At 47.4% G+C, this 27,794-nt stretch overlaps 1 protein-coding gene across 3 annotated transcripts; it reads right to left on the bottom strand.

Annotated features, from left to right (window-relative positions):
* Positions 1-10,647: 10,647 nt before the first annotated feature.
* On the bottom strand, positions 10,648-18,102 carry LY6K (lymphocyte antigen 6 family member K). Of its 3 annotated transcripts, none has more exons than XM_059901868.1 (5): positions 18,021-18,102; positions 13,199-13,295; positions 12,196-12,297; positions 11,071-11,446; positions 10,921-10,976 (listed from the first exon to the last, which is right to left on the bottom strand). In XM_059901868.1, the coding sequence occupies exons 2-4, from the start codon at positions 13,275-13,277 to the stop codon at positions 11,088-11,090; spliced, it is 540 nt and encodes a 179-aa protein (XP_059757851.1). In that variant the 5' UTR covers positions 13,278-13,295; positions 18,021-18,102; the 3' UTR covers positions 10,921-10,976; positions 11,071-11,087. The 3 variants fall into 3 exon arrangements, with proteins under 3 accessions (XP_059757853.1, XP_059757851.1, XP_059757852.1); XM_059901869.1 differs by lacking the exon at positions 18,021-18,102 and adding an exon at positions 13,950-14,032; XM_059901870.1 differs by lacking the exon at positions 11,071-11,446 and having other exon boundaries at positions 10,648-10,976.
* Between the last annotated feature and the right edge of the window lie 9,692 nt (positions 18,103-27,794).

Genomic DNA, 27,794 nt, shown 5'->3' with positions numbered 1-27,794 from the left:
AGACTCGGCTGCCTTCTCATCCTCAGGGGGTTCTACTATGAGGCTTCCCCATAACAGGTCCTGGGTTTCTGGATGGTTTGAGAAAGCCTGTATCATTATGCAGATGGATCCCCATAGTAGGTAGGGGGAGACTGGTTGCTTTTTTCACTCAGCATAATCCCCTTCAGATTCACCCAGGTTGTTGCCTGTTTCAATAGTTTGTTGCTTTTTATTGCTGAGAAGTATTCCATGACATGGTTGGACCACAGCTGGTTTAACCACTTGCCCATTGAAGGACATCTGGGTTGTTTCCAGTTTTTGGCTCTTTTAAATGAAGCTGCTATACACATTTATCCTCAGGGTTTTCTTGTGAACATACATCTTCATTTCTCTGGAATACGCACTCAAGAGTGCAATTGCTAGGTCATATGGTAGTCGCATGTTGAGTTTGCCATTGTGGATATAGTTTTACACTCTCACCAGCAGTGTATGGACGATCCTGTTTCTATGCATCCTCATCAGCATTTGGTCACTATTTTTACTTTAGCACTTTGATAGGTGTATAGTGATATCTCATTGTGACTTCAATTTGCATTTTCATAAAGGATATTGCTGTTGAAAATCTTTTCATGTGCTTATTTGCCACCTACCTCTGCTTATTGGTGAAATGTCTGTTCATGCGTTCTGACCCATTTTCTTTTTTTTTAATATTTATTTATTTTATTTATTTATTTATTTTCTTTATTTTTTTGGCTGCATCAGGTCTTAGTGGTGGCACACGGGATCTTCGTAGAGGCATGCAGGATCTTTCATTGCGGCGCGCGGACTTCTCTCTAGTTGGGGAGCGCGGGCTTCTCTCTAGTTGAGGCACGCGAGCTCAGTAGCTGCAGCATGCAGGCTTAGTTGCTCCGAGGCATGTGGGATCTTAATTCCCTGACTAGGGATCGAATCCGCATCCCCTGCATTGGAAGGTGGATTCCTTACCACTGGACCACCAGGGAAGTCCCCTGGCCCATTTTCTAATTGGATTTTCTTTTTTTTAATTGTTGAGTTTTGAGAGTTCCTTAGAATTTTAGATGATACTTTGTTGGATACCTGCCTTGCAAATATTTCCCCCCAGTCTGTAGTTTGTCTTTTCATCTTCTTATCAGAGTCTTTAGCAGGGCATAAGTTTTTAATTTTGATGAAGCCCACTTTATCAATTGTTCCTTTTATGCACTGTGCTTTTGGTATCAACTCTAAGAACTCTTTGCTTAGCCCTAGATGGTATCTTTTTCCATATCTTTTTAATGGTTATAGGACCTGTAGACATGTCATCCTTTTCAATCCTGATATTGATAACTTGTGTCTTCTCCTAGTCACAATCATTCTTTCTAGGGATTTATCAGTTTTACTATTTTTTTCAAAGAAATAACTTTTGATTTTTTTATTATTTTGTGCATTTCTATTTTACTAGCCTGTTTCTACTTCTTTTGGGTTTGTTATTCTTCTTCTAATTCCTTGAAATAGATACTCAGATCTCTGACTTTCAGGTTTTCCCCATTAATATATGATTTCAGATCACAAATTTCTCTTTATAAGCATGGCTTTAGCACTATGCCACAGGTAATAATATGTCATAGACACATTGTAATTTAATATAAATATTTTCTAATTTCCATTGTGATTTTTTTGAGTCTTAGGCTATTCAGGAATGTATTGTTTAATTTCCAAATATTTGGGAGTATTTTAATTTTTGTTCTTAGTTTCTTATTGAATGTCACTGTGGTCAAAAAACACACTCCAGATGATTTCAATCCATTGAAATTGTTGAGAATTGCTTTACACCCAGCATATGGACAAACATTTGGTGAATATTCCGTGTCCTTGAAAAGATTGTTCAGTTGTATGTAATACTCTATATATGTTACGTGGAATTAATTAAAGAAATCTCAGCTAAAGTTGTAGTTGGGACAGGCCTGGAGTGGGGAGTGCTCCCCCCATATGCATAGTCAATTACCCCAAGGGGAACACACAAGGGGCTACATACATTGCCACAGGAAGGAACCCCTACTTCCTCTCTAGCAGAAGGAAGACACTGCTCTCTGCAACCCGCAGCTCAGCCAGTCAGAAACAGCAGCAGCCGAACCAATGGGAAGCCTCCATCCATCGGCCTCCCAGCTCTTCCAATGGGCTCTTTGATTATCATGACAGCCCCGCCCAACTCCCCCGTTTCCCTATAAAAGCAAGTTCCCCTGCCTCATTCTCTGGGTTTGCCTATAGTTGGCCCTAGCTGGCTTCTATCGAGTCTGAATTCCTCTCACTACTCCTGAATAAACTCAGGAATAGTTTATTTTTGCTGGTAAAATACCTGGCTGTTATATTATTGAAGTTGACAGTTACTAAGTCAAGATTGTTAGTCATGATGTGCAAATATTCTATACCTTTATTAATGTCCTGACTTGTTCTATTGTACACAGAGAAAAATATACTGAAATCTACCAATTCTACTTTTATTTCTGTTAGTGTTTGCTTTATATTTTGTGGCCATGTTAATAGATGCACGAGAATTTCTTTTGTACGCTTAAACGGTGGGGGTAGGGGGGAGCGGGGGGAAGCAACTTTTGTGAAATATATGAAATTCAGGTTTCATCTGTCATAAGTAAAGTTCTTTTGGAACGTAGCCACGCTATCCATTTCCATGTTTACCGCCTTTGGCTCCGTGTATCTCGCTGCCACCTGTGCCACTCCTGTCGCAGGCAACTCTTTACACTATTGATATCGTTGGGTTAAATATGCTATGTAATTCTTTAACTCTATGTAGTGAAACCCCAAGACCTCGTTGTTATTGCTTCAGATAAGGATATTCATTTACACTGTCTCACATTTACTCTTTTTCTTCCCTTCTTTCTCTGCATTTCTGTGCTTATGTTTGAGATCATTTTTCTTCTACCTCTTACAATTTTTTTTAGTGTGGTCCGCTGGGGGTAAGTTCTCTTAGATTTTATTTCTTCGAATTTGTTGTTACCTTTGATTTTTTTTCTTTTTGTTTATTTAGGGGTGTTTTTTGTTTTTTGTTTTTTCTGGCTGTGCCGCGAGGCATGTGGGATCTTAGTTCCACCACCAGGGATTGAACCTGCACCCCCTGCATTGGAAGCGCAGTCTTAGCCACTGGACCACCAGGGAAGTCCCTGTTACCTTTGGATTTTGAAGGATATTTGTGCTTTGTATTAACTTCTAGATTGGTAGTTATTTTCTGCCAGTGGTTTGACGATGTCATTCCATTGTCTCCTGTCTTTCACTGATTATTTTCTCTTTTAGAACTCAGTTGTTAGTCTTGATGTTGCCCCTTTAAGTGTGGTGGCTATTTTCTCTGGCTGCTCTTAAGATTTTCTCTTTATCCTTGGTGTTCAGCAGTTTTACTGTGATGTACGTGGGTATGATTTTTCTTGATCCTGCTTCAGTTCCTTAAGAATTTCTTAAATCTGTGGGATGCTATCTTTAATCAGTTTTAGAATCGTATTAGCTCCTGTATCTTGAAATGTTGTGTCTGACCCATTCTCTTTCTTTTCCTCTTGGTGGATCCACATTGTCTCAGTTAGCTGCTGCTGCTGCTGCTGCATAACCAGTGGCTCCAAAGCTCTCAGGGTTAAAGCATTGACATTATCATCCATGCATCTGAGGGCAGGCTGGGTTCAGTGCTTCTCACTGCACATCTGGGGTCAGCTGAGATGTTCAACCACATGTGTGTCTCATCCTCCTGCTACAAGGGCACTAATGAGCATTTTCTCTCATGATGGTGATAGCGGCATAAGAAAGCAGCCCCTGGCAAGTTGCAAGATTGAGCCCCAAGTCAAGGTCAAGGAAATAAATCCAGCCTTTGGTTGAAGGGACTGCAGAGTTATATGGCAAAGTGTTGGTTAAGAAATGGGGTCCATATTTACATCTGCATTCAAGTATGTTAGACCCTTCACCATGTCCCAGATATCCAGCTCTTTGCTGTTTTCTAGTCTTTTAAAAGTGGTACTGTGTTTAGTCTGATGTTTTCTACCTACTACTCTTCTCGATTACTAAAATCTCTCTCTTTGGTTTTGTCTCAAATGCTGCTAATCCAACTCTTGGTCCTTTCTATCATACCCTAGATTTTTATTTCATTAATTTCTGCCACTTCACTATTTCTCATTACACGTTTCTAACTTTTGAAATGGAATGTCTAATTCCTTAGTTTTCCAATGTTCTTCTTTTCTGTTATAAGCATTTGAGTTTTAAAATCAGTTTTCCCCTGGAAGCTGCTCTAGCTTTATCCCAATGTTTTGTTGTGTATTGTTTTGTTTTCTGTAGACTTTGTTAACTGTCCAATTTAAAGTACTTGAAAATTTTCATCATGGTGTCTTGTTTTTGAGCAGAGTGCCTATGTTGTAATTGTTGGGTGCAGGGTACAAGATATGTTAGCTGTGTTGTTCAGTGTTTTTACTAAACTTCTGCCCTCAGGTCTGTCAGTTGTTGGGAGAGGTGTGTTTAAACATTCCATAGTGTTGCTGGTTTTGTCCATTTCTCCTTGTTGTTCTAGCACTTTTTATGTATTTTGGAGCACTTCTGTTAGATAGATACACATAAGTTTTAAGTTGTTAAAAAAATTTTTTTTCCGGTGAGTTGAATATTTTGTCATTTACGTCTCTTAGTGATTTTTGCCTTAAAGTCTATTTGTCTAACATTAATAGTGTAAGTCCACGATATCTTCTTCCATCTTTTATGATGAATTTTTCTGTGGTCTTTTGTTTTGAGTCTTTTCCTGGATGAAAACAAAAACTTCAGTCTAATAATCTGTCTCTGAGCTGGTGATTTTATTTATTGTGGTTGCTAAGGCAGGCAGATGTATTTCTATTATCAGTTATGTAGTACTTTTAATTTTTTCTATCCGTTTTTTCTCAATTATGACTTTTTTCTATACCTATGCAGAAGGTAACAAACGCCATTTCTGTGACCCTTTGGCATTGACCCTTTATGCCTATGGCATCTCTAACCTCTCTGTGAACCACGTAGAAACCAGAGAACACTTCATCGTTAAGCATGTTCCTCCTGCCTTTTCATGCCGTTTGTATCCCGTATCCTGTCTTATTTTCTTTAACCTCCCAAATAAGAAATTATTATTTTTGTGCTCTCTAGTCAGTGTTTGTTTTGCTTTATCCACATGTCTTAGTCTGCTCGGGCTGCTACAACAAAACATCGTAGACTGGGGGGCTTAAACAGCAGACACTTATTTCTCACAGTTGTGTAGGCTGCAAGTCCAAGATCACTGCCTTGTCCTCTGCCTCCCGTGTTGAGCTGTCCCGGCTGGTTCATTTTCTGGTGAGGGCCCACTCCCTGGCTTGTGGATGGCCACCTTCTTGCTGTGTCCTCACACGGCAGAGAGAGAGCTCTCTGGACTCTCGTCTTCTAAGGATACTCATTCTTTGGATCAGGGCCCCACCATTATGCCCTCATTTAACCTGAATTACTTCCTTAGTCCACATACGGTCACACTGGGGATTAGGACTTCAGCACACGTGTTTGGGGGGACACAGTGCAGTCCGTAGCACCACAAAGTAACACATTTTTTTAAAACTGATCCTTCTTGCATTCCATCTTTCTGTTTGGGATTATTTTCACTCCTCATAAAGAATGCTTTTGGGGAGTTCCTTTAGTAACAACTAATCAGTGGTAAAGCATTTCAGCTTTTTACTTATTGGAAAAAGCCTTCAAGTATTCAAATCCAGGTTAATTTCTAGTTATTTTCTTTCAATGCTTTGGAGATATCACTGCCTTGTCCTCTGTCTCCCATGTTGAGCTGAGGTCTGCACAGGGTGTAACTGCTGTTGCCTCCGAGACGTGTCTTTTCTCTCTGGCAGCTTTTAGGATTTTCTCTTGGTTTGAAATATGGACGTTTTACTCTGAGTGTGTCTCAGTACAGGTCTGTTGTGATTGCTTGACCTGAGTATTCATGTCTTTCATCACTTTTGGAAAATCATCCATTGCTCTTTTCTTTGAACATTGCCTGTACTCCATTTTCTGTGTTCTCTTCTTCTGGAATTCTGCCTGTTTCTGTATTAGCCTCTCTCCTTCTGTTCTTCATGTCTTCTAGTTTCTTCTCTGTGTTTTCCATTTCTTTTAATCTCTAGGTTGCAGTGGAATAATTTGTTCAGCTCAAATTCCAGTTTATTGTTCTCTCTTCATCTATGTGTAATCTGTTATTTAATTTCTCCCTTAAGTCTTTTTTTCTGAATTTTATTTTTTTTATGCAGCAGGTTCTTATTAGTTATCTATTTGATACATATTAGTGTATACATGTCAGTCCCAATCTCCCAATTCATCCCACCACCATCCCCCTTAAGTTTTTATATTCAAAGATTACATCATTTGCTTCCAGCAGTTTCCTTTATTTTTTTGCCGAATATTTTTTGATGGTATCTTGTTCTTTCCTCATGTTTTCTATGCTCTTTTATTTCTTAAAGCAAATTTATTTTGTATTATATATCTATGATTTCCAATGTTTGAAACCTTTGGTGATCTACTTCTGCTTACTCGTTGTTTCTTGTTTTCTTGTGTCTTTTGTGATTTTTGATTTTTTAGCAGATATTTATTGAGATAATACCTTTGGGACTCTGACTTCTGAGTTGAGCAGATATTCCTTCAGAGAGGATTTTCCTTTGTTCTTCTAGGTATCTACAGGGTGAAACCCATCATTGCCACTTAACATTTATTTTGTGGCTTGAGGATTATTGGAATAAACCAGTAGTGGAAATACAAGCCCCAAGGTCATAAGAGTTTCTAATTCTCAGGAAAAACTTCTCTTCATATGTTTTTCTCCATGTAGAGCCAATACTGACACAGACAAGCTTCCTTGTGCAGAGAGTATCTTTTTTTCTAGTTTAGTATTTAATTTAGGGCATACCCCTTCTGAAGCTCCTCATTTGTGTTTTTTTTACCTTCACTTCCTCTCTTATGGAGACCAGTGCCTTGTCTGCCACCCAACCTGTGGCTCGAGGTGACTGGAAAGAAGCAAGTATCCTGAAGGCAGCTGCCAGCTTCACTACTTGCTGTCCGTATATTGTCAAGATTGTTTCCTTTTCTTTTCTTTTTCCTTTTTTTTCTTTTCCCTTCCTTTCTCCCTCCCGCCCTTTCTCCCTCCCTCCCTCTCTTCTTTCCTTTCTTCCTCTTCTGAAATGTTCACATTAGCTTGGCATACAGTTGAAAAGTATTTAGAATGTTTTTCATGCAGCATTTTAAAGTGTTTTGTAATAGGAGGGTTTTTAGCTGCACAGTTAGACTTGTTGCTGGGGGAAGGCATTTCTATAGTCCTTCCTTTATTCTCCTTCCTTTGTGACATGTCTAAGCCTCCATTTGAGCATCTGACTGTAGCCGGGACAGTGTGTGTGTGCATTACGTTCTTGGGTTACATGGGAGCACTTGGAATCCTTCACCACTAAGTATGGTGTCTGTTTTAGGTTTCTGGTGGGTGACTTTTATTAAATTACTGACATTTTTTTCCTGCTCCTAGTGATCCAGGATTTTTACAACATCATATAAGTGAATGTTGATGATCCTGTGGTTATTATCCTTTATCTCCTTGGTTGACATCTTTTTCTAAGACTGACTCATTCTTAATGTTTCTGGAGCAAATTGTACTTGGTCATACCTGTTATTATTTTAATACAGCCAATTAGCCAGTTTTTTTTAGTTCACAGTTACGTGGACCTCTTGTGTTCCTTTCTTGTACTGTTTTTGTTTTGTGGTAGTATCGGTTCTGCGCTTGGCCTATGAAGGGAGTGAGTTGGTAGGAGCGTTCCAAGTGCTTGAGACGGAGGATGACGTTTCAGGTGGACGTGCTTGTTCAGAGATGCAGAGGCTTTGGCGAGCCTGTGTGTCCAGCACCTTGTGAGCTGCTCCATGTGTATCAGGAGGGGGGGGCCTTTGCTGTGGGTGCGGAGCAGCGTTTGAAGGCTGCAGTCCCTGGCTCCTCTGCGTGTCTTCACGTGGCCCGTTGAGTCCAACCGTCCAAGGCACTGGCAGCTCAGAGCGTCTGAGGTACCTGTTCTCCCTAGAAGACCGCTTCCTATACTCAGAGTGGACCCTCACATTCTCAGTTTTCTTGCTTTTTAAAGCCTACGTACAGGTGACAACTTGGGCATGCATATATATTTTGGAGAACTTGTCACTTTGAAAGAGATCCTGCTTTTGCGGCCCCCCACACTCCGCTCCCCGAAGCGTGTGCCCCGAGCTGCAGCAGCGCTCGGCAAGGCGGAGCGTGCTTCCCGCCACGCCGCGCCACTCTGGGCTGCTGAGCGCTGCGCTTCGTGTACGTGAGCCGGAAACAAACACTTTCTGCCCTTGCTGAGGTCACCATGGTTTGGGGTTTTCTGTCACTTGCACCACACCGGCTCTTAAGGAACACGGTGGCCCACCTTAGCAACGCCACTCGCGGAATCACGCGTCCTTCCCCAGCACGTGAGCTTTCCCTTACCCTGCACGGAGTTCTGAGGGGTCCGGGTGACTGTAGGCCCCTTCCCTTCATGCTCTTCCCTCGGCTCTAGCCAGCACTCTGCCCTCTACCTCCACGTGGCCTTGCGGGCCTGGCCCAGTCCTATTCACCTTGGCTGGACCTCCTTCTCTATCTGGCCAAGTTTCGACAGGTCGTCACTCAGTTGCTCTCCTGAAACCAAGTGCAGTTCCCTCCTGCCCTGGTGACCTAGGGGATTAGCTCACAGCAGGCTTCCGAGAGCCCCCACCATTTCCGCTCCTGCGCCTCGACTGCTCCTGCGTCCTCTTGCCAGCAAGCTCTTCTGGGTCTCCGCCATGACCTCCAATCTCTCCTGCCTGCAGGGACGGTCCCAAGCTGCCATCACGCCCCACCACGTCTGTTCGTCCACTCTCTTCAGCAGATGCCCCCGCCTGCCGCTTCACGGAGCAAGCGTGACTGTGGGGAATGAAGTCTTTCAACTTCCCGGCTCCTTCCCACACATGCGCTCTCTGTGCGCTCCTGCCCGTCGCCCTGCTGGCTCACGGGAGAAGCGTCCCCGCTCCCTGCCGGGGCTGCGGCCTCTGCTCTGGATCCCATTCCATTCTGCCTGCACCAGCTGGGCCCCCGCCTCCTGCTTCTGTCCTTCACCGACTGGCTCCCCACTCTTCGCAGATAAAGGCTCCCAAGTCTTTACATTCTTACTGTGGCACCGATGTTGACCCTTGATCTGTTTTTTCTAAACGCTACCCTCTTACGGCTCCTTCCTTCCACAGTGACTTCTAGAAAGAGTATCTGTCACACTGGTGACAACATGTTTCCCAATTCACTTGAACTCCTCATCCTGCAATACGCTGGTATCTCCCATCATCTGTCATCGAAAGTGATCCTCATCAAATCACCAAAGACCCACCAGATCCAAACTTAGAGATTCTCCATATTCACACGTCTTGACTTCCTGGTTATCTTACACTGCACCTAACCGTCCTCCTGGTGAAGAGACTCCAATGTCAGGGCCATGGTAACTCTCGCGTAGTTGACCTCTTGCCTCTCTTGCCTGCCCTAACAAAAGGGATGCTCCCCAAGCTCCATCCTAGGATGTGAGTCGGGAGCAGCTGGGGGACGCAGTTCCTGGACCCAGGTGTGAGCGCAAAGCCTGTGCTTGGACAAGGGACACGCACGCAGTAGGAGCCTAACAGATGCTGGAAATCTTCAGTCCTGGAGTTGCCGGCCAACCCTCAGGGGCCTTCTGGCCCACCTAGACCTCTGGTTTAGAGGGTCCAGATGTGACAGAGAGGGCCCTCCTCCCTGCCTGCCCCACAGTGCCTCCTTCTGCGGCCACCGAGACTCTTTGGAAGGTTCCCAGGCTGCCCCAACCAGCAGTGTCCCTGAGTCAGACCAGGTTGGGGCGGGCTGGAGTGTGGGCAGACGGGGTAGGAAGGTGAGCTGCAGATGGCGCTGCACGCATCCTAACACCGAGTCGACGCCACGGGGGAGAAAGCCTTTGTTTTGTGCACAACTATGACTCTGACTTTTCAGCTGTCTTTGGACAGCTGCGTCTCAACTGAAAACTGAGAAAAGGCTGACCCTGCTGCTGTCTACCTGCTCAAGTTTCAGATGCTGGACAAATGCACGTGAAAGAATTTGTGAGTCCACCCACCTGTGCCAGCTGGTGGGTGACGTCCATGCTTATTCAGCAGAATTCCTTGTCTTCTGTCTCCTGGGAGCTGGTAGCAAGAGCTGAAGGAGAGCGGCCATGGGGCCTCCCCCGTCAGAAGACGGCTGTCCCCAGGATGATGTCCCACTCCCCACGCTGAGCAGTATTTCTTTCGCTTCAGGGATGTCTTACGCCCAAATCATTCTGTCTCCCCCACTGACCCTGGGCCCCCCCAAAGGTCAGAAGCATCCGAGCACTACTGCTCATGGGTGGGCCTCAGGCCCTCGCTTACATCAATACTGAGGCCCTCCAAGGTGAAGGGGAGTCAAGAGTTACAAGTCTTGATTTCAAAGAGAAACAACTTGTAGACAGAATCACTATGGGGAAGGTTTGGCCTTGCTCTAATTCGACCTGCTGACCTGCCGGCTAGAGCCAAATAGATTCGATCTCCCCACTCCTTCCCCATTTCGAGGTCCCTGGAAAGTCAGACCACCAGTGAGCTAATCAATGGAAAACAAGTTTAATGCAACAGGTTCCAACCATCTGCAGCCAGTCGGCTTCATCACGGCAGCCTGAGGCCCAGGAGCCCAGAGGCCAGTGTCAGGAAAGTCACCAGCCCCGCACCGCTGCCCCTGCTGCCCTGCCCGCGGCTGCCGTCCTCCCCGCCCCCCTCTTTGTATCTATCTTCTATGTTTTCTTTGATGATTGGTTTCTGGTTGTTGCACAGGTTCTGCTTACAGCACGCCATGAACAGGAAGGGCATGGGCTTTACGAGCACGAACGACTTGGCCATCTGCGGAGGCGGACTGGTTATCCCACAATACTTTACGCACTGCTTGGAGACATAGAAGAACCGTGGAAATATTCCTAATGGGAAATGAGGACAGAGAGACAGAAAGGAGTCACGTGAATTGAAAACGACACCAACACCCTTTCTGTCTGAAATCTGCCCAACACTGACCCTTCCGGTGCCGCCTCTCAGAAGCCCCGCTCAAAGAGGGCCCCTGATGGGGAGTCAGGAGCCATCACCACAGAGGAAGAGGATCGGGGCTTTGTGTTCAGATTTGCTTCTGGGAGTCGGTGCGGCATCGGATGCCCCAGCCTCGGCCTGTCCACGCGCACCGGGAACCTGGGCCTTGCGGTCTCCCTTTGGGAACGTACAGGCTCCTTCGGCCTCAACTTCTCAAACGCAGGGTCGCTCAGGCCTTGTGACCACGGACAGACACACGAGAGCAAGGGGCTCCCGGCCGACCGAGCCACTGCCCGGAGCTTGGAGCTGGGCCTCTTGAGGAGCCGCTGCCCAGGGCCTGGGTGTGAGTGCTGTGCCAGAGAGCCTGCTGCAAGGGCACAGGTCAGCGCTGGGGGACACGGCCAGTCTTCCGACTGCACCTCATCTCATATTTCACTGTGCAGTCACCTTTCCACGCTAAGTTATCAGGTCCACGTGAGGCTGCAGTGGGGCTTACACCTCGACCGACTCAGTACCCCGCACACTTCCGGGAACATGGAAGCCTCCAGAAGCGGCTGACGAACGGAAAGTGAATTCTCCAGCCCTGACGGAGCCACTGCTGGGTCACGCTGGGGCCTTCAGACTCACCCTCGGGAGAGAGCTCTTCATGAGGCCAGAAGTCCTCGGGCGAATTTCAGATGACACAGCAGTGGTCTCCAGACGTTTTAAAGCATGCACACTCCTTTCAGAACATATTTTAAGCCCACGCCCCTAATTATGTACATCTCTTGTAAAAGCTACTCTTGGTGGGACATTTGAGGTCCTTAAAGCTTAATTTTTCACTTAGAAGTGAATGAAAAGAACTCTCCGTTACCTTCTTCCTACACCTCAGTATTTCACCCTGACCAGCGGTCAATGCGTGTTGCCCTACATCGGCCCTGCTGTGACTTACATAAGCTGAGTCTCCTGCATGGCCCACCTGCCCTCCTGGCTCTACAGGACTTTGCTCTTCAAATTTAACAAAAGGGTCGCTTTCATATTAGTTATTCTCTATTGAGGAAAACTAGACAGACCCTAAACCCTGAAAGTATTCTACTGACCTGCCTGTGGAACCCCAGTACTAACTGAGATACTTACTCACGGCAACAGAAGTACAATACGGAGTGTCCGCTTTACAGTCTGTTGGTCTTTCACAATCGAAACTGTTCTCCTCCTCGCAAACGTGACACCTCAGTACGTCTGAAATGAGGTATAAAAAGAAAACGGAATGTGGCAGCTCTCAGGTCCTGTCAGACCAACACCCGCCATCCTCTCCTTCCTCCAAATGAGAACAGCCTGGGGTCCCTCTGTCTTTCCAGCTCCCCACAGCCCGCCCCATCCCCGGAGCTCCTTCTCTCCTCTCTGGGCTTCCCTCATCCACGCATAGGGTGTGTCTCACACGTCCACACCAAGACCCACCGCACGAACACCGACACGCACAGACACTCGCCCCAGAGACATGCAAGCTCCCACGTTCATATGGCAGCACCCAAGGCTCGCCTCCCCCCACCCCGCCCAGGCTCAGGGGCGCGCCCCATCCACACACAGCTCTGGCATCTCACCTCTGACTTCTCTAGAAAAAGAAACCCCACAGCTTTGGAGTCTGCTCCCACACACCCTTCCCCCCCCCCCTTCCTGGCCCGCCCCACCTCCTTCAGCACCGGGCTCCCCCGTCCCCTCCCGAGACCCGGAGTCCCTCCTGACCCCGGAGCGGCGGCCCACGGTCAGCTCTGCGTCACGCTCCTGCAGCTCTCTGTTCTCAAAGGCAGCCCCAGAAGGCCCAGTGACGGCTGGGCCCCCAGCCTGACCTCCCCCAGGAAGGCAGGGCCACGGCAGGGAGAGCTGGGCGCTGGGGGATGAAAGCAGCCATCCCGCCCTGCTCCTGGGGGGCTCCGCATCAAGAGGCTCCCCCACTCGGCGTCCAGGCCAGCTGACCACCCTCCTCACGCTCTTTTGCCCACCGAGTCCTCTGTGCGACAACTGTCCAAACCCACCTGGGGCCAGGGCGGCGTCCAAACGTGGACGGCCACCCCCGAGTCCGCACAGGCGTTCCAGCCCACCTCCTCCCCCCAGCCCAGGAGGCCGAGGGCCTGGAACTTACTTTGCCTTCCAGACACGGTGACATTGGTCTCCACCCACGGCAGGCTCATGACCAGCAGCAAAGCAAGGAGGCCCCTCATTTCCCGCGATGTCTGGCCCTGGACGTGAGGAGCGAGCAGGGCCACTTGGTCAGCCCTGTGGCTCCAGGGTTAGATTGGCCCCCGTGTGTCCACCACCATTCGGAGCCCTTCCCCACTGGACACTGGGGCAGCCGCTCTCCTCCTCAGCCATGGGCCTGGGGCTAGGTGTGGCCTCTCGGTGCCGGGCGGCCTGTCACCGCCACTAAGTCCCCTCTGTCCCCAGGGGCGTCACCACTCCCTGGAGCTCCGCATTCACTCACCCATGTGCCCCAGCAAACCCGCTCGGCAGGTGTGCCTGCCGCTGCTCCCTGAAGGCTGCACCAGGTTTCGCCCACCGCTGATCTGAACTCCTGTTCTCTCAAGAGCCCGCATGGGGCACCCTCCCACCCAGCACCACCGGCCTCCCTCCTCCATCTCCATCTCCCTCTCCATCTGTGGCCAGGTCATCACCAGTGCATCCTGACCCCAGGGCACAGGAAGGCTTGGGTACCCCTGCAGCGCCCAGCCCAGTCCAGGCTGGCCTTGCCACCCCTGATGCTGAGGCCGGCTCTCCTCTCACCAAGCCTGCAGGCCTCACGCCCGCCCCCCCCCCCCCCCCCCCGTGCACTCCTGCCCGCTCCCTTCCGGGCTCCCCTCTCCTGCTCCTTCTGGAATGTTCCCCAAGTTCCACACCTGCCTTCGCCCTGCTATCTGGCGGGTGGCCGGTCAAGGAGGAGAGACACTGGCCACGCGTCTGGGGGCGCCAGGGCCCTCCCGCGGGGGGAGCGGACACCCACCGCCCCTCCCACCCCGCAGGGCCCTGCCCCCTGTGGGCGGGCCGCGCACGCGCAACCGGCGCCTGGCGCTCGGGGAGAGGCTGCTCCGGGTGCCCCTGGCGCTCGCACCCTGTCGCTTCCCGGGCCGCACGGGATCGCGTTCTGGTTTCTCCCACGTCATGGCCCCGGAGGAGCGTGGCGCTGCGGGAAGAACGTGGCTGTTCCCCGCCTGCGTCCTTCCCGCGCCCTCTCCTGCAGACGTGCCTGTGTTAGCGCTGGCAGCACCTTCGCAGGAATTCTCCTGTTGTTTTACAAGGCGGAGCATCCACGGCCTGGATGTAGGATAGTGTATTACAGAGCCTCCTTCCATGAGCCTTTGTGTTGTTTACAGCGTGTCATACTAGAAATAGAGCTGCAATTGTCCGTAATGTTATTTCTTACGAGTGCAGGTACACCGGAAGGACGGTTTCCCAGAAATTCGACTGACAGTCTCAGGTTCAATGTAGTTGCAATCTAGATGCACTTGCCCAACAGCTACATCAGTTTTCTCCTCCCGTCTTTGAGAAGTGTGAGTGCCCGTTCCCACAGTATCGTAAAAAAGAATGCATGCTTATCCATCCTTTGGGTTTTCACCAATCCAGTAGGTAAAAATAGTATCCCGTAGCATGAATTTGCATTTCTTTAATTATGAGTGACGTTGAGCAAGCTTTTGCATTCAGGTAGGTACGTGTATTCCTTTTTCTGTGCTCTCTATTCGAGTCTGTTGTCTAAATGCACTGTGACAGCAGTCCATTGTCTGCCATAAAAAGTCAAAACAACTTTTTTCCTATCTGATACAGGTCTTGGTATTTTTGCCAAGCAGAAGTGCTTGCTTTTCATGGTCAAAGATAAACAAAGCCAGACACTAGTTAAAGTGGTAAGGATGGATTTTGATCAGGAACATTCTATTTCAGTGGGGAAAAGAGTCTGCGTGAAGGGAACTCCACTTGGGTTTGCACAGGGGTGACTGGGCATTTCAAAGGGAGAGTGAGGGAGTAGGGAGGTAGTGAGAGGGGCTCAGTGGAGTCAGGGAGGTGAAAATTACAAAAGCAGGAAGGCACGGTTGGTCCCTGTGAAACCCACTTGGGTTTGCTAACTGGCACTTGTCTAAGTTAAGCTCCCACCCTCCCACGGAGGCTGGGAGAAGGGGCCCATCTTCAGGTGGCCGCTGGAACACAGTTCTTCAGGCAGGTACTCTGAGGCGGGGGTGGGGGGATTTGGGTCATCCTAGGGATGTGGCCTTCAGCTGTTAGAAGCGACCTTAGTGTTTGCTCTAGTCTTTACAGGCCAAGCTTGAGGCCTAGTTGATAAAAGGCCCAGAGGAGCGTGGCTGGAGTTTGGTCAGGAGAGGAGCTTTATCACCATCTTTTATTTTATGGTTCTGGATTTTGAATGGTAGTTAGAAGAAAGCTACAGTAACCAAGACAGTGTGAGGCTGCAGCTGCAGAAAGCTTAGACATACAATCAACAGAACGGATTAAAGAGTCAAGAAACAGACCTACCCATGTGTGATTAATTGATTTTAGACAAAAGTGCCAAGCAAGATAATGCAATGAAGAAAGGGCCACCTCTGTGACAAATGGTGCTGGGACCTTTGAGCAACCAAATGCAAAAGATATGCCCCCAAATGAAAAAAACTTGTAAAAAAGAAAAGCAAAAACATAAACGTGACTTTCCCCTTACCTCACATCATATACAAAAATCCATTGGAAATGGATCACAGGTATAACTATAAGCTACAAAACTTATCTAACTACAAAGCTAGAAGACTTCTAGAAGGAAACAGAAACAATTTTTTCAATCTTGGGTTAGTCAAAGAATGTTTAGATAAGACACACAAAGCATGAATCATGCAAGGCAAAACTGCTACAGTTTGTAGGGGAAAGAATGCTAATGCCTGTAGTTCCTTTTGAAATGAACCAGAAGATAAGATGAATTAAAGCCTGGTTGGAGAGATGGATGGATACATGGAAAAACTAGTCAAATGTTAAGGGTGGACTTTAGGTGGTGGGTATCCTTGTATTTGCTATAAATTCTTTCAACGTTACTGTTTCAAATAATTTATATAAAGTGCCAGGGATTAAAAATGTGCTCTACAGAGAATTCCCTGGTGGTCCAGTGGTTAGGACTCCACGCATTCACTGCCATGGGCCCGGTTCGACCCCTGGTCAGGGAACTAAGATCTCGTGAGATGAGTGGCGTGGCCAAAAAAAAAGTTTTTAATTAAAAAAAAATGGGCTCTACGTGATTTAGCCCAGGTTCAATCCATTATGAGAATCGTGACACAGAGCAGAAAATATCTCAACAAGAGGCTGAATTCACCTCCTCAGTTAAAGACTGAAGGTCCAGAATTTGATTGCATAACGCTGAGTGTAGGAATCTAAGGCTTTGCAGCGTATAGGTTAAACGGGCTGGGGGTGGTATTTAGAATGTTTTAGGATTGCTAGTCACAGTCTTACAAGCTACAGTGACTTCTGTGGGGATAGAAAAAGGAAGAAGAACATCATTAAATGAATGAGAATTAAAACAGGTGGCCCTTTGCACTGCTTCAGTTGTCCCTGATATGGCAAAGACTGCGCAAGAAGAAAAACAGCTGATGGGAGAATTGGTGTATCGAGGACAACTTAGCTAAGGCCTTCTTCTCCCAATTCAGGCAAAAGGTGTATTCTTTGGAAATGAAACTCATCATACATCTATAGTTTTGCCACAGAGGAGTTTGAATTTGCCAGCATATGTGAAAATCCAGTGTGGTGGGTCTCAGACCGATAACCATCATGAATCAGCGAGTAGCTACATTGATAATACCATGTGGATGACGTCCCTCAAAGAAATGTGTGATAGGTAACCTTATTCAGTGCCAACTGGAAAGAAATCACCTGAAGAGATCTCTGGAAAAAAGATCCTGGGGATTACTCTGGACCCTGGATTATTTTGAGCCCACCCCCCCAATTTTAGCTCCAGAGGTTACAAAAGGTTGTAGAAGGCAAAGTTCAGCAGCAGCCTGTAACCTCATTTTTCCTCTCGGTTGGGGCCACTAGTTTGGGAAGGAAAATGATGACCTGATCAAATCTCTGTGCTGGTCCTCCACTGAGGGTGTCGGCTAACAGAAAGATAACAGAGTGTCATATCTGTGAATTGCTTTTAGCAGGAAATACCTGATCCTCCTAGGGGCTTAATTTAAATAAACCTGGAATCTACAAGGCACGGGTATATGAGTCCGGGAGCCTTGGGACTCAGGGGAGGGGATGTTAGGTGGGGTCCGGGTAGGACAGGGATTTCAGTGGTGAAGATGCCGTGTGGGTTCAGTGGGCCATCCGTACCCAGAAAGGTGATAATATATGCCATATGTCATCATATTTTATATGGCACAGGGGGTGGTGAAAGGGACACCCACAGGAAGGGCTGCTAGGTGGGTAGAGAGGCCATGGGACCCCAGGGGAGGGATGCCGTGTGGTCAGAACGGATGGGTGGTGGTAATGGGATCTGCGACCCCTGCTCCAGGAGGGCAGGGCCAAACCCCAGGATCTGCAGACACTGACCTGAGACCCAGTCCAAGCCTGCAGCACTGCCCTCACCACCCTGCATCCTGCCCAGAACTTTCGGCACCTTCCCGCCCCACCATCCGTCACCCCCCCGCCCCCCCCATCCATCCCCCTCCCCCCATCTCCTACCCAGACCTTCTGGAATCTGCCCCATCCCTGTGTCCTGCCCGGACCTTCTGGAACCTTCCCCTCCCCCCCTCCCAGCCCACCTTCTCCCCAGACTTTCTGGAACCTTTCCCTCCCCCCTCCCAGCCCGCGTTCTGCCCAGACTTTCTGGAACCTTCCCCTCCCCCCTCCCAGCCCGCGTTCTGCCCAGACTTTCTGGAACCTTCCCCTCCCAGCCCGTGTCCCGCCCGGACCTTCTGGAACCTTCCCCTCCCCCCTCCCAGCCCGCATTCTGCCCAGACCTTATGGAACCTTCAGGGACACGACCTCAAGACAGGCTCCCACAGGCCGTAGAGAGCGCAGCCGCCGCAGGCGAGTGAGGAGAGGCCGGTCAGGCTCAGAGCCCAGACCCCACCCAGGAAGGACTGAAGGGCGTTTCCCGTCAGGCTTCGCGCGGCCTCTAAGAAGTTTCGGCCTGGCCTCGGGGCGGAAGTGCGTCCCCAGAGGCGGTTTCCTCAGAGCGCCTGGCCGCGGGTCGGTGACCGAAGGTCTCGGAGGACACGGAAAGGGGAGATGGTTCCAGAAGGTCTGGGCAGGACGGCGGCGGCGTGGAGGTCTCCAGAGGGACCACACCAAATGCTGGGGAGGATACAAAGAAACCAGATCGTTCACACATTGCTGGAGACCCAGAAAAATGGTGCAGCCAACGTGCAGGGCAGGGTGGCAGTTGCTTTAAACGCTAAACAAGCAACTACCATAAGATCCCCAACTTTACCTCTCTGTTTTCCCCAAATTGAAACGTGTCCATAGAAAACATACGCATGGCTGTATATGACAGCTTTATTTGTAATATCCCACGACCAGAAACAGCCCAGATGTCCTGCAGTGGGTAAACAAACCATGTAACTTTCTCACCTGGGAAATTACTCAGCAGTAAAGAGAGGAAAATGTGATAGATGCACTGACTTAAATGAATATCCAGGGACTTAAGCTCAGTGAAAAAAGACGATCTCCCAAGGTTACATACCACACTGTTTCTTTTATATGCCATTATACAGGTGACAAACTTTTATAAATGGACATGAAATTAGTACTGCAGGGGACACTGTTTCCAGATATGGGTGGAAAAGAGGTTCGTGTGTCCATATAAGGGATAACTGCAGTGATCAAACCAATCTTTTTCCTCACTATTGTGAATGGCACTACCCTATTAGTCTTAATACTGTACTATATTTTGCAAGATATTAACAAGTAACTGAGTAAAGGACTCGCAGGATCTTTCTATATTTCCTGCAAGTGCATTTGAATACACAATTATCTCAAACGTTTAATGGAAATGAAATGTTTAAACAAACATATCATTAATTACATTATTTACATGGCTACAATTAGGAACTCAAGACTTCTGGGGTAAACAAAAAATAACATATGCTCTTTATTAGAGACATGCTTTAAAACAAGGACATGAAAAGATTGAAAATGAAATATAGAAAATGGTCTACAATTTGATTGCCCCCCAAAGGACCCTCTTATACACACACACAGGCTGAGTAAATATTAAGACAAGAGCGTTACTTATGTGAAGAGCCACATTGTGTAGAGGCGAAGGGACAAAATATCAGAAAGACATTACAATCATATGTACCCCCTAACATGGGGTCAAAATACGTACAGAAGATACCTTGGTGGAATTTAGGTCCTGCAGACAACTCCATTATCCTAAATTTAGTTCTCATCAACACTTCCCTCTCCATAGCTTCTAGATGCTGGAGCAAGGAGAAGAAAACTTATCACAGCAACAGACCCGGATCAATCAATAATCTTTTCCTGGAAGGAGCAGACAGCAAATGTTTTCAGCTTTGTAGGCCTTCTAGTCTCTGTCGCTACTACAAAACACTGTCTTTGGCGGTGTGGAGGCAGGCATACAGGATAAGTAAACATATGATCGTCCCTGTGTTCCAACAAAGCTTTATTTACAGACACGGTTGGTGGATGGGGTTTGTCCCACACGCTCCTGTTTGCCAACCGCTGCTATAGAAGGTCTGAGCAGCCTCATTAACAAACTAGGAAAAATCAGTATACATAACAACAGACCCAGAGATGACCAGATACAGCTTTTTACAGGGTCGCATATGACTCTACAAGGTTGAGTTAGTGCCATGACATAACCCAGCATCAACAAATCTCAAATGATTGATGTTACTTAGAGTTCCTTCTGTACTTCAGTGAAATTAAGCTAGAAATGATTAGTCAAAAGAGAACCAGGAAATCCCCAACTGCTTACTAATTATTCAGGGCATTTCTAAACCAATTACACAGAAGACACGCCCCAACAGAAATTGGGAAATAGTAAGGTCTAAATGATTATGAAGTTATGACAAGTTGAAAGTGTGGGGAAAGCAGCTGAAAAAGTGCAAAATATATCACATCACAGGCATCTAGTAGAAGAGAGAACAGGGTGAAAGTTTTCTCAGCTTCCATTCACGATGTTAGAAAAAGAATAGATGATCCACCCAGAGAAATGAAGTATAAAGAGGATAGCAGAATGAACACGAGGTAAATTCACAAAACCAAGGTTGGTATTTTGCAAGGATTCAGGGTATTGGTAACATAGAAGGAGATCACAAAGAAGAAAAATAAAATTCTCATTGCCAATATCAGAAATGGAAAGGGAGGCATCAATCAGCCCTCACAGACCTTATAAAGAAAATAAGGGGCTGTTACGAGTAGGCTCCCTGTGATAAATGTGAGATTTCTGATGACATGGACGAAAACTTGGAAAACACTGGAAAACATAACACAATGAGAGAGGGAGGCTGAAATGTCCTTAATAGTTTTCAAAAACCCTATGAACCAGAGATTCTATTGAAGTTAAAGCCTTAAAGCAAAGCTTATTGATGGTGAGTCCCAATAGAGTAAAGGTTAATCTACAAATTCAATGAAATTGCAGTCAGTCTCAGTAGGTGGTGTGTGTGTGTGTGTGTGTGTGTGTGTGTGAGTGTGTGCGCGTGAAGTTGATTCCAAATGTTCAAGTGTTTATGGAAATGGAAAGGGCTAGAATTAGCCAAGGCAAGCTAGTGGGAGAAGAAAAACGCTGGAGGACTTGCACTCTCAACTACCAAGAGCATTTATATCGTCTCATTTATGAAGACAGTGTGGGGTGGGCTCAGGATCGAAAAATAGACCAACAGAGGAGAAAAGCAAAGTCAGAAAGCACATATATCCAGTTACAGGCTTTCTGACGAAGCCGACCCCCCCACTGGAGTGGGGATAGACTCTTGATTGCCTTGATGAGTGGTGGATACATGAGATAAGGTACACGGTATTCACACCACGCAAAAGAAGCAGGTGCAGGATGTTTGTGGATCTCAATGAATACTCAAAAATGAAGTTGTTAAAATGGAAAATGTAGAAGGCTATCTTTATGTCCTTTGGAAAATTAAGAATTTTCAAAACTGAACAAAATTCTGCTGGTCACATAAGAAAAAAATGATAACTGGCATTATGTAAAACTTCACAATGTCTGCCCCTGAGAAGGTACTGATAAGACAGTAAAAATGCACGCCATAGATGAGGAGAAAGCACTTCAAACACATATCTGCTAAACGACTCATATTCAGAAAATAGAATGAACTTCTTCCTACCAATCAGTAACTAAAATAGTAGATCATCTAATAGAAATTGGAGCAAAAGGCATGAAGGCAGTTTACCAGATATGAAATGTGTATGGGTAATAAGTATAAGAAAAGTTGTTGAACACGATTCCTCTTGGTGGAAATGCAACTTGAAACCACAATACGATGACCCCAATGGGAATGACTAAACATTCAAAGACGACCACACCATGTGTGGCGAGATTTTGAAGTGTGCGGGATCCTGTGAGGTATAAATAGGTACACTCTGTGGAAATCTCTTCAACAGCCTCTGCCAAAGCTGTACTCAAGCACGTCAAAGACCCGGCATTACCACTTCTGGGTACGGAGCTCCTGAAACACTCGCAATGCCCCACCTCAAGACAAGGACAGGAATATTCACTGCAGCACCACCTGGGGTAGGTACAACCAGAAACGGCCTTAATGTCCATCAACAGTAAACTGTGGTTTATATTCATCAATGGCAAGTATACAACTACGAGAGTGAAGAAGATAAAACCATGCACAAAGGCAGGGATGCATTTCACAAACACCAGCAGAGAAGAGGAGGCAGCAGCAGAAACAAACAAAGTAGGATTTCACTGTCATTGATTCAGAAGCAGGCAAACTCATGTATAGGCTCAGAAATGCAGACACTTCCTTCTTGTCTTTGGCCTTGGCGCTTCTAGTGCCTGAATGGAGGAATGGAGGGAGGAATTCGGGGAGGGGTGCCCTGGGGGTGGAGGGGCACGGCCTGTGCCCAGGTCTGAGCCCTGGCCCCGTGGCTCCTGCAGACGGCCTTCCCCTTGCTGATGACTCTCTTTGAACTGGCTCGGAACCCGGAAGTGCAGCAAGCCCTGCGCCAGGAGAGCCTGGGGGCCGAGGCCAGGGTCTCAGAAGATCCCCAGAGGGCAACCACGGAGCTGCCCCTGCTGCGGGCGGCCCTCAAGGAGACCTTGAGGTAGGCGTGGTAGACCTGGGCTACCCCCGCTGCCCTGGCCCCGCCGTCGGGACAGCCCGCTCGCCGGGGCTTGCAGGCAGACGCCGGGGCTGCTGATCGGCAGCTTGGCCCAAGGCCACGTCCCCCTGCACCTCCTCTTCCTCTCCCTAGAGGGATGGGGGTGCTTCTCCCTCTGGGATCCCACCTCAGTGTCCCGGGACCATCGTCGGTCGTGTCCTCATTGGCCCGGGGCTGCTCAGGCCGGGGCAGCTTTGGCTGACTCAGGAGATGCAAGGAAGCAGCCCCTCGGGATTTGGGCTTCCCGGTGCCAGGAGCGGCCTGTGAGGGCGCTGGGGGAGCTGCCCTCGGGCCGGGGGCGCTGGGCTAGGAAGGCTGCACAAGGGAAGCGAGGGCCCTGTCCCAGCTGAGGGCCCTGTCGGCCGCCCCTGTGCGCAGGCTGTACCCCGTGGGTGTCTTCTTGGAGCGACAGGTGAGCTCAGACTTGGTGCTGCAGAACTACCACGTCCCGGCCGGGGTGAGTGAGGCCGCAGGGCTCCTCTGTCAGACACCCCGCCCTCTGACCTTCACCCACAGGGCTTCTGACCCTGCCCCCCGCCACCTGTCTGCAGACGTTGGTGAAGGTGCTACTGTACTCCCTGGGTCGAAACCCCGCCATGACCAAAACCCTCTTCTAGAGACTGGTGACCTGGTGCCCACCTAGCTTTGATATGGAACTCTCAAATCCAGGGCAGCAAAGAAATGAAAAGTACTAAGTAAGAAATATACTAACGACACGTTACAACTTGAATGAACCTTGAAATATTACACCAAGTGAAAGAAGCCAGACACAAAAGGCCATATACTGTACGATACCTTTTGTGTGAAATATCCAGAGTGATGGGTGATTTCACGTCTCAGCTTAGCTAAGCTATGGTGTTCAGTTCACTGGCCAAACACCAATCTTGATGTTGCCCTGAAGATATTTTTAAATGCGATTAGCTCTTTCATCAGGAGACTTTGAGTACAGCCAATTATCCTCCATAACACGGGTGGGCCTCATCCAATCCGTGGAAGGCCTTAAGAGCAAAGACCCACCTTGAGAGGCGGCTCGAGTCACGCGGGGCGTGTCTTTCTGAGCCACGCAGGGCACTGGACACAGTCTCTATGGCAGGCCCCGACAGCCCACATACCACCGCATCTCCAGGACCCTGGTCTGCTTCCGTCGTCCCCACCTGAAAACTGGGAGGATGCAGGCTCAGGTGCCTCGGGTGCCCGGGGTCTGAGCAGACCTGGCGCCACTCTCTCAGGGGGCACGGAGACGATGCCCTGTGCCTGTTTTGCTTTTATTAAAATGCCCCATCTCTGCTCCCTAAAGTGGCAAGATATTTTTGTCTATGTGTGAGATGATGCCTAATGAGGGAAAAAGGGATCAAATGCTAAAACCACAAAGAAGTCTCTGAGTCCACAGTACCCAAACAATAATGCTGTTTATTTCTCACTTGAAACAAGCCCTCAATGGGTAACTCGCCAAGGGGGGCCCTGGGGGGTCCGTGTCTCTGGCTCACAAGAAAGCAAAGGACCACCAACTCGTTCTGCGAAACAGGGAGACGATCGGTCCCTCCACAGGGGCTTCTCACGCCAGTGTTTTGCTGACTAGGATGGAGACAAAGCTCAGGAACAAGGTTGACCCCCCCGGTCGCACAGTTCCTTCGAGTTCCTCCTCAACTGTATAATCGGGTAAGATGTCCCTCTCAAGATTAGTAGGTCCTCCATAATTGCAAGTCATAGAACTACAACAACTAACCCAGTAGAAACTGTTAGTAAGAAAATATCTTTTTCTGGGGGCTTCAGGAGGCTGATGGGCTGCATACACAAATGTGCAGTTGTCTGTACAGTTCTTGTAAACGAGCAGTTCCCGAGGACTCAAACCTAAAAATGAAGTAGAGATGCAAATCTTAGATTTCACGATTTATACTTGCAAATATCAAAGCACGTTTATCTTAACTAGCTCCATCCCCCAAATGTTGTTACACTGCCTAAAATTCTTGACTGAGCAAGAATATTCAAGCCCACTAGAGGTTTTGGTTATTCCATGAAGAACTTCCCCTGGAGATGTCTTTCAACCTACACTGCCACCTCATCTAGGCATCTGGCCTCCCTAAGTAGTTTTATGGTCCCTTGGCCCGTAGCTATACCAATGAGTGGTCCTGTTCGTTGTTTGTCATAAGGATTCCAGGGACCCAGAAATAAAATGGAGACCTGGACACATGTTTTGTTTGGATCCCAAAGATCACACAGACCCTCAAGCAGAGAGCCCCTATACTAGGGCCTTCAGCTGATTTTCTGCAGTTGGCATGGCCCCTCTAGATGAGCTCCTGCTGAGCCCCTCTGCCTGCTGTTTCCAGCTCCTGGCCCAATATAGAAACGCTGATGCCCCAGGGCAGACCTGACGCACCATCCCAGGCAGAGCCCCACGAACACTGTGATGACCTTCGCTGGAGGGCTCACCAATGGCCTAGACCAACCAATGCTATCTGATCAGGGCTCCCCCTGAGACCTGCCTCGTGAATCCCTGCGTTAAATTCCACAGGCCTCATTCACCTGTTCTGTTCCCCTTGTGTCTCACAGCCTTTGCACAAATACTTCCTTTCCTCCTGGAACTAGCCAGGATGGATGTACCCACTCGTGCATCTGATGTCACCTCTTTAAACACATCAGAACGATCTAACGGCTACACTCCAGTCACTTGCTTTTCTTTATGTTTCATATGTGATAAAGAGCTCATTAAAGTCCAACATTCAAAAGAAAAGTGCATAATCGTAGGCCAACATCTTTAATGGATTTTCACCAAGTGCATATCACCATGTGACAGCACCCAGCTCAAGAAACAGAACTGGGTGGAAAGCCCCGAATTCCTCCCTCCGTTCCTCCATTCAGGCACTAGAGGTGCCATGGCCAAAGATAAGAAGGAAGTGTCTGCATTTCTGAGCCTATACATGAGTTTGCCTGCTTCTGAATCAATGCCCATGAAATCCTACTTTGTTTTTGCGGCTACCTTCTCTTCTCTGCTGGTGTTTGTGAAATGCGTCCCTGCCTTTGTACATGGTTGTATGTTCTTCACTCTCGTAGTTGTATACTTGCCATTGATGAATATAAACCACAGTTTACTGTTGATGGACATTAAGGCCGTTTCTGGTTGTAACTACCCCAGGTGGTGCTGCAGTGAATATTCCTGTCCTTGTCTTGAGGTGGGGCATTGCGAGTGCTTCAGGAGCTCCGTACCCAGAAGTGGTAATGCCGGGTCTTTGACGTGCTTGAGTACAGCTTTGGCAGAGGCTGTTGAAGAGATTTCCACAGAGTGTACCTATTTATACTCCACACGATCCTGCACACTTCAAAATCTCGCCAGCACATGGTGTGGTCGTCATTGAATGTTTAGTCATTCCCATTGGGGTCATCGTATTGTGGTTTCAAGTTGCATTTCCACCAAGAGGAATCGTGTTCAACAACTTTTCTTATACTTATTACCCATACACATTTCACATCTGGTAAACTGCCTTCATGCCTTTTGCTCAAATTTCTATTGGATGATCTACTATTTTAGTTACTGATTGGTAGGAAGAAGTTCATTCTATATTCTGAATACGAGTCGTTTAGCAAATATGTGTTTGAAGTGCTTTCTCCTCATCTATGGTGTGCATTTTTACTGTCTTATCAGTACCTTCTCAGGGGCAGACGTTATAAAGTTTTAGATAATGCCAGTTATCATTTTTTCTTATGTGACCAGCAGAATTTTGTTCAGTTTTGAAAATTCTTAATTTTCCAAAGGGCATAAAGATAGCCGTCTACATTTTCTGTTTTAACAACTTCATTTTTGAGTATTTATTGAGATCCACAAATTTCCCGCACCTGCTTCTTTTGCGTGGTGTGAATACCGTGTACCTTATCTCATGTATCTACCACTCATCAAGGCAGTCAAGAGTCTATCCCCACTCAAGGGCAGGGTCGGCTTCGTCAGGAAGCCCGTAACTAGATATATGTGTTTTCTGACTTTGCTTTTCTCCTCTGTTGGTCTATTTTTCAATCCTGAGCCCACTCCACACTGTCTTCATAAATGAAACGATATAAATGCTCTTGGTAGTTGAGTGTGCAAGTCCTCCAGCGTTTTTCTTCTCCCACTAGCTTGCCTTGGCTAATCCTAGCCCTTTCCATTTCCATAAACACTTGAACATTTGGAATCAACTTCACGCGCGCGCATACACACACACACACACACACACACACACACACACACACACACATAGCACCTGCTGAGACTCTGACTGCAATTTCATTGAACTTGTCGATTAATTTTTACTCCATTGGGACTCACCACCATAAGCTTGTTGTATCCTTCTATTGGTTTAAGGCTTTAACTTCCATAGTGTTTTTGTAGTTGCAGTGTGGAAATCTTGCACAAATCTAGTTGGATTTCTTCCTAGGTAGTGATACTTTTGTGTTTTTTGTAAATTTCACTTTCAGTTGGTCAGTCGTTGGTGTATAGAAACACAATCGATTTTTAAGATTGATTGCTGAATACTGACCTTGTATCCAGGGCCTGTGCTAAATTCACTTGTTGTTTCCAAAGCCTATGGTCTTTGGTGACTTGTAGCAGTGTAATTCCTGTCTTTCCAATCACCATGTGTTTTGTTTGTTCCTCTGGCCTAACTGAACCGACCATGAACTTGGTTCCATGGGGAGCAGAGGTCGTGATGGCAGGCATGCGCACCCTATTTTGACTCAGGAAAATCCTCCCACCCTTCTATTGAAATATCATAATTTCTATGAGATAAAATTCCCTTCTGCTTCCATTTCCTTACACTTTTCTTCTTAACTGGGAAAGGGTATTGGATTTTAACATAAAAATTTCTGCATGTTGATCAACACTCTATGATGTTTCCTATTTTCTTTGTTAATGTGGTGAATTGAACTAGTAGGTTTCAAACTGTAAGCCACAATGCAATTCTGTAATCACTCCCCTCTTGTCTGTCATCACACTTCCATGGTACATTAGTCCCAAATGATGAATGAATATTAATAAATTCTTATTAACTCAACTCCACACTTATTCAGAGCTCATTCATTTCCCCTTTTTGTTCTTGTCCTATTCCAGGATCCCATCCAGGGTAGGCATGCATTGGGCATCCAGCAGGTCACGTAGACAAGGGTTTTTTGGCAAATGTTTGGTTAGTACCTTTGCATCTCTAGTCATAAGAGATGATGGTCAGAGATTTCCCACTCTTCCACTGTCTTTCTCGGGTTTTGCGTTAGGCTTAAGCTGCTACAGGAAATGTGCTGGGGAGCAGCCCCTCCCTGTTTGTTATCTGGAGAGGATTGTGGAAGATTGGAGTGATTTCTCCCATGAAACTAGTGAGGTATTTGCCAGGGAAGCAATCTGTGGTTCATAGGTTTTTTGGAAAGTATGATGGACACTTCAGCCTCCCAATCTCACTGGGAGGCAGTTA

Source organism: Balaenoptera ricei, chromosome 17 (assembly GCF_028023285.1).
Source record: "Balaenoptera ricei isolate mBalRic1 chromosome 17, mBalRic1.hap2, whole genome shotgun sequence".
NCBI lineage: Eukaryota > Metazoa > Chordata > Mammalia > Artiodactyla > Balaenopteridae > Balaenoptera > Balaenoptera ricei.
This window is presented reverse-complemented; position numbering and strand designations above follow the sequence as displayed.

Bases quoted from the DNA above. Each gene is read 5' to 3' on its own strand.
- LY6K (XM_059901868.1), bottom strand. From the start codon at position 13,277: ATGAGGGGCCTCCTTGCTTTGCTGCTGGTCATGAGCCTGCCGTGGGTG. The intron at 12,298-13,198 runs GTAAGTTCCAGG...ACCTCATTTCAG, and splicing joins CACCGTGTCTGGAAGGCAAA to ACGTACTGAGGTGTCACGTT. The intron at 11,447-12,195 runs GTAAGTATCTCA...GTGCCCTTGCAG, and splicing joins TTGTACTTCTGTTGCCGTGA to CAGGCTCTCTGGCACAGCAC.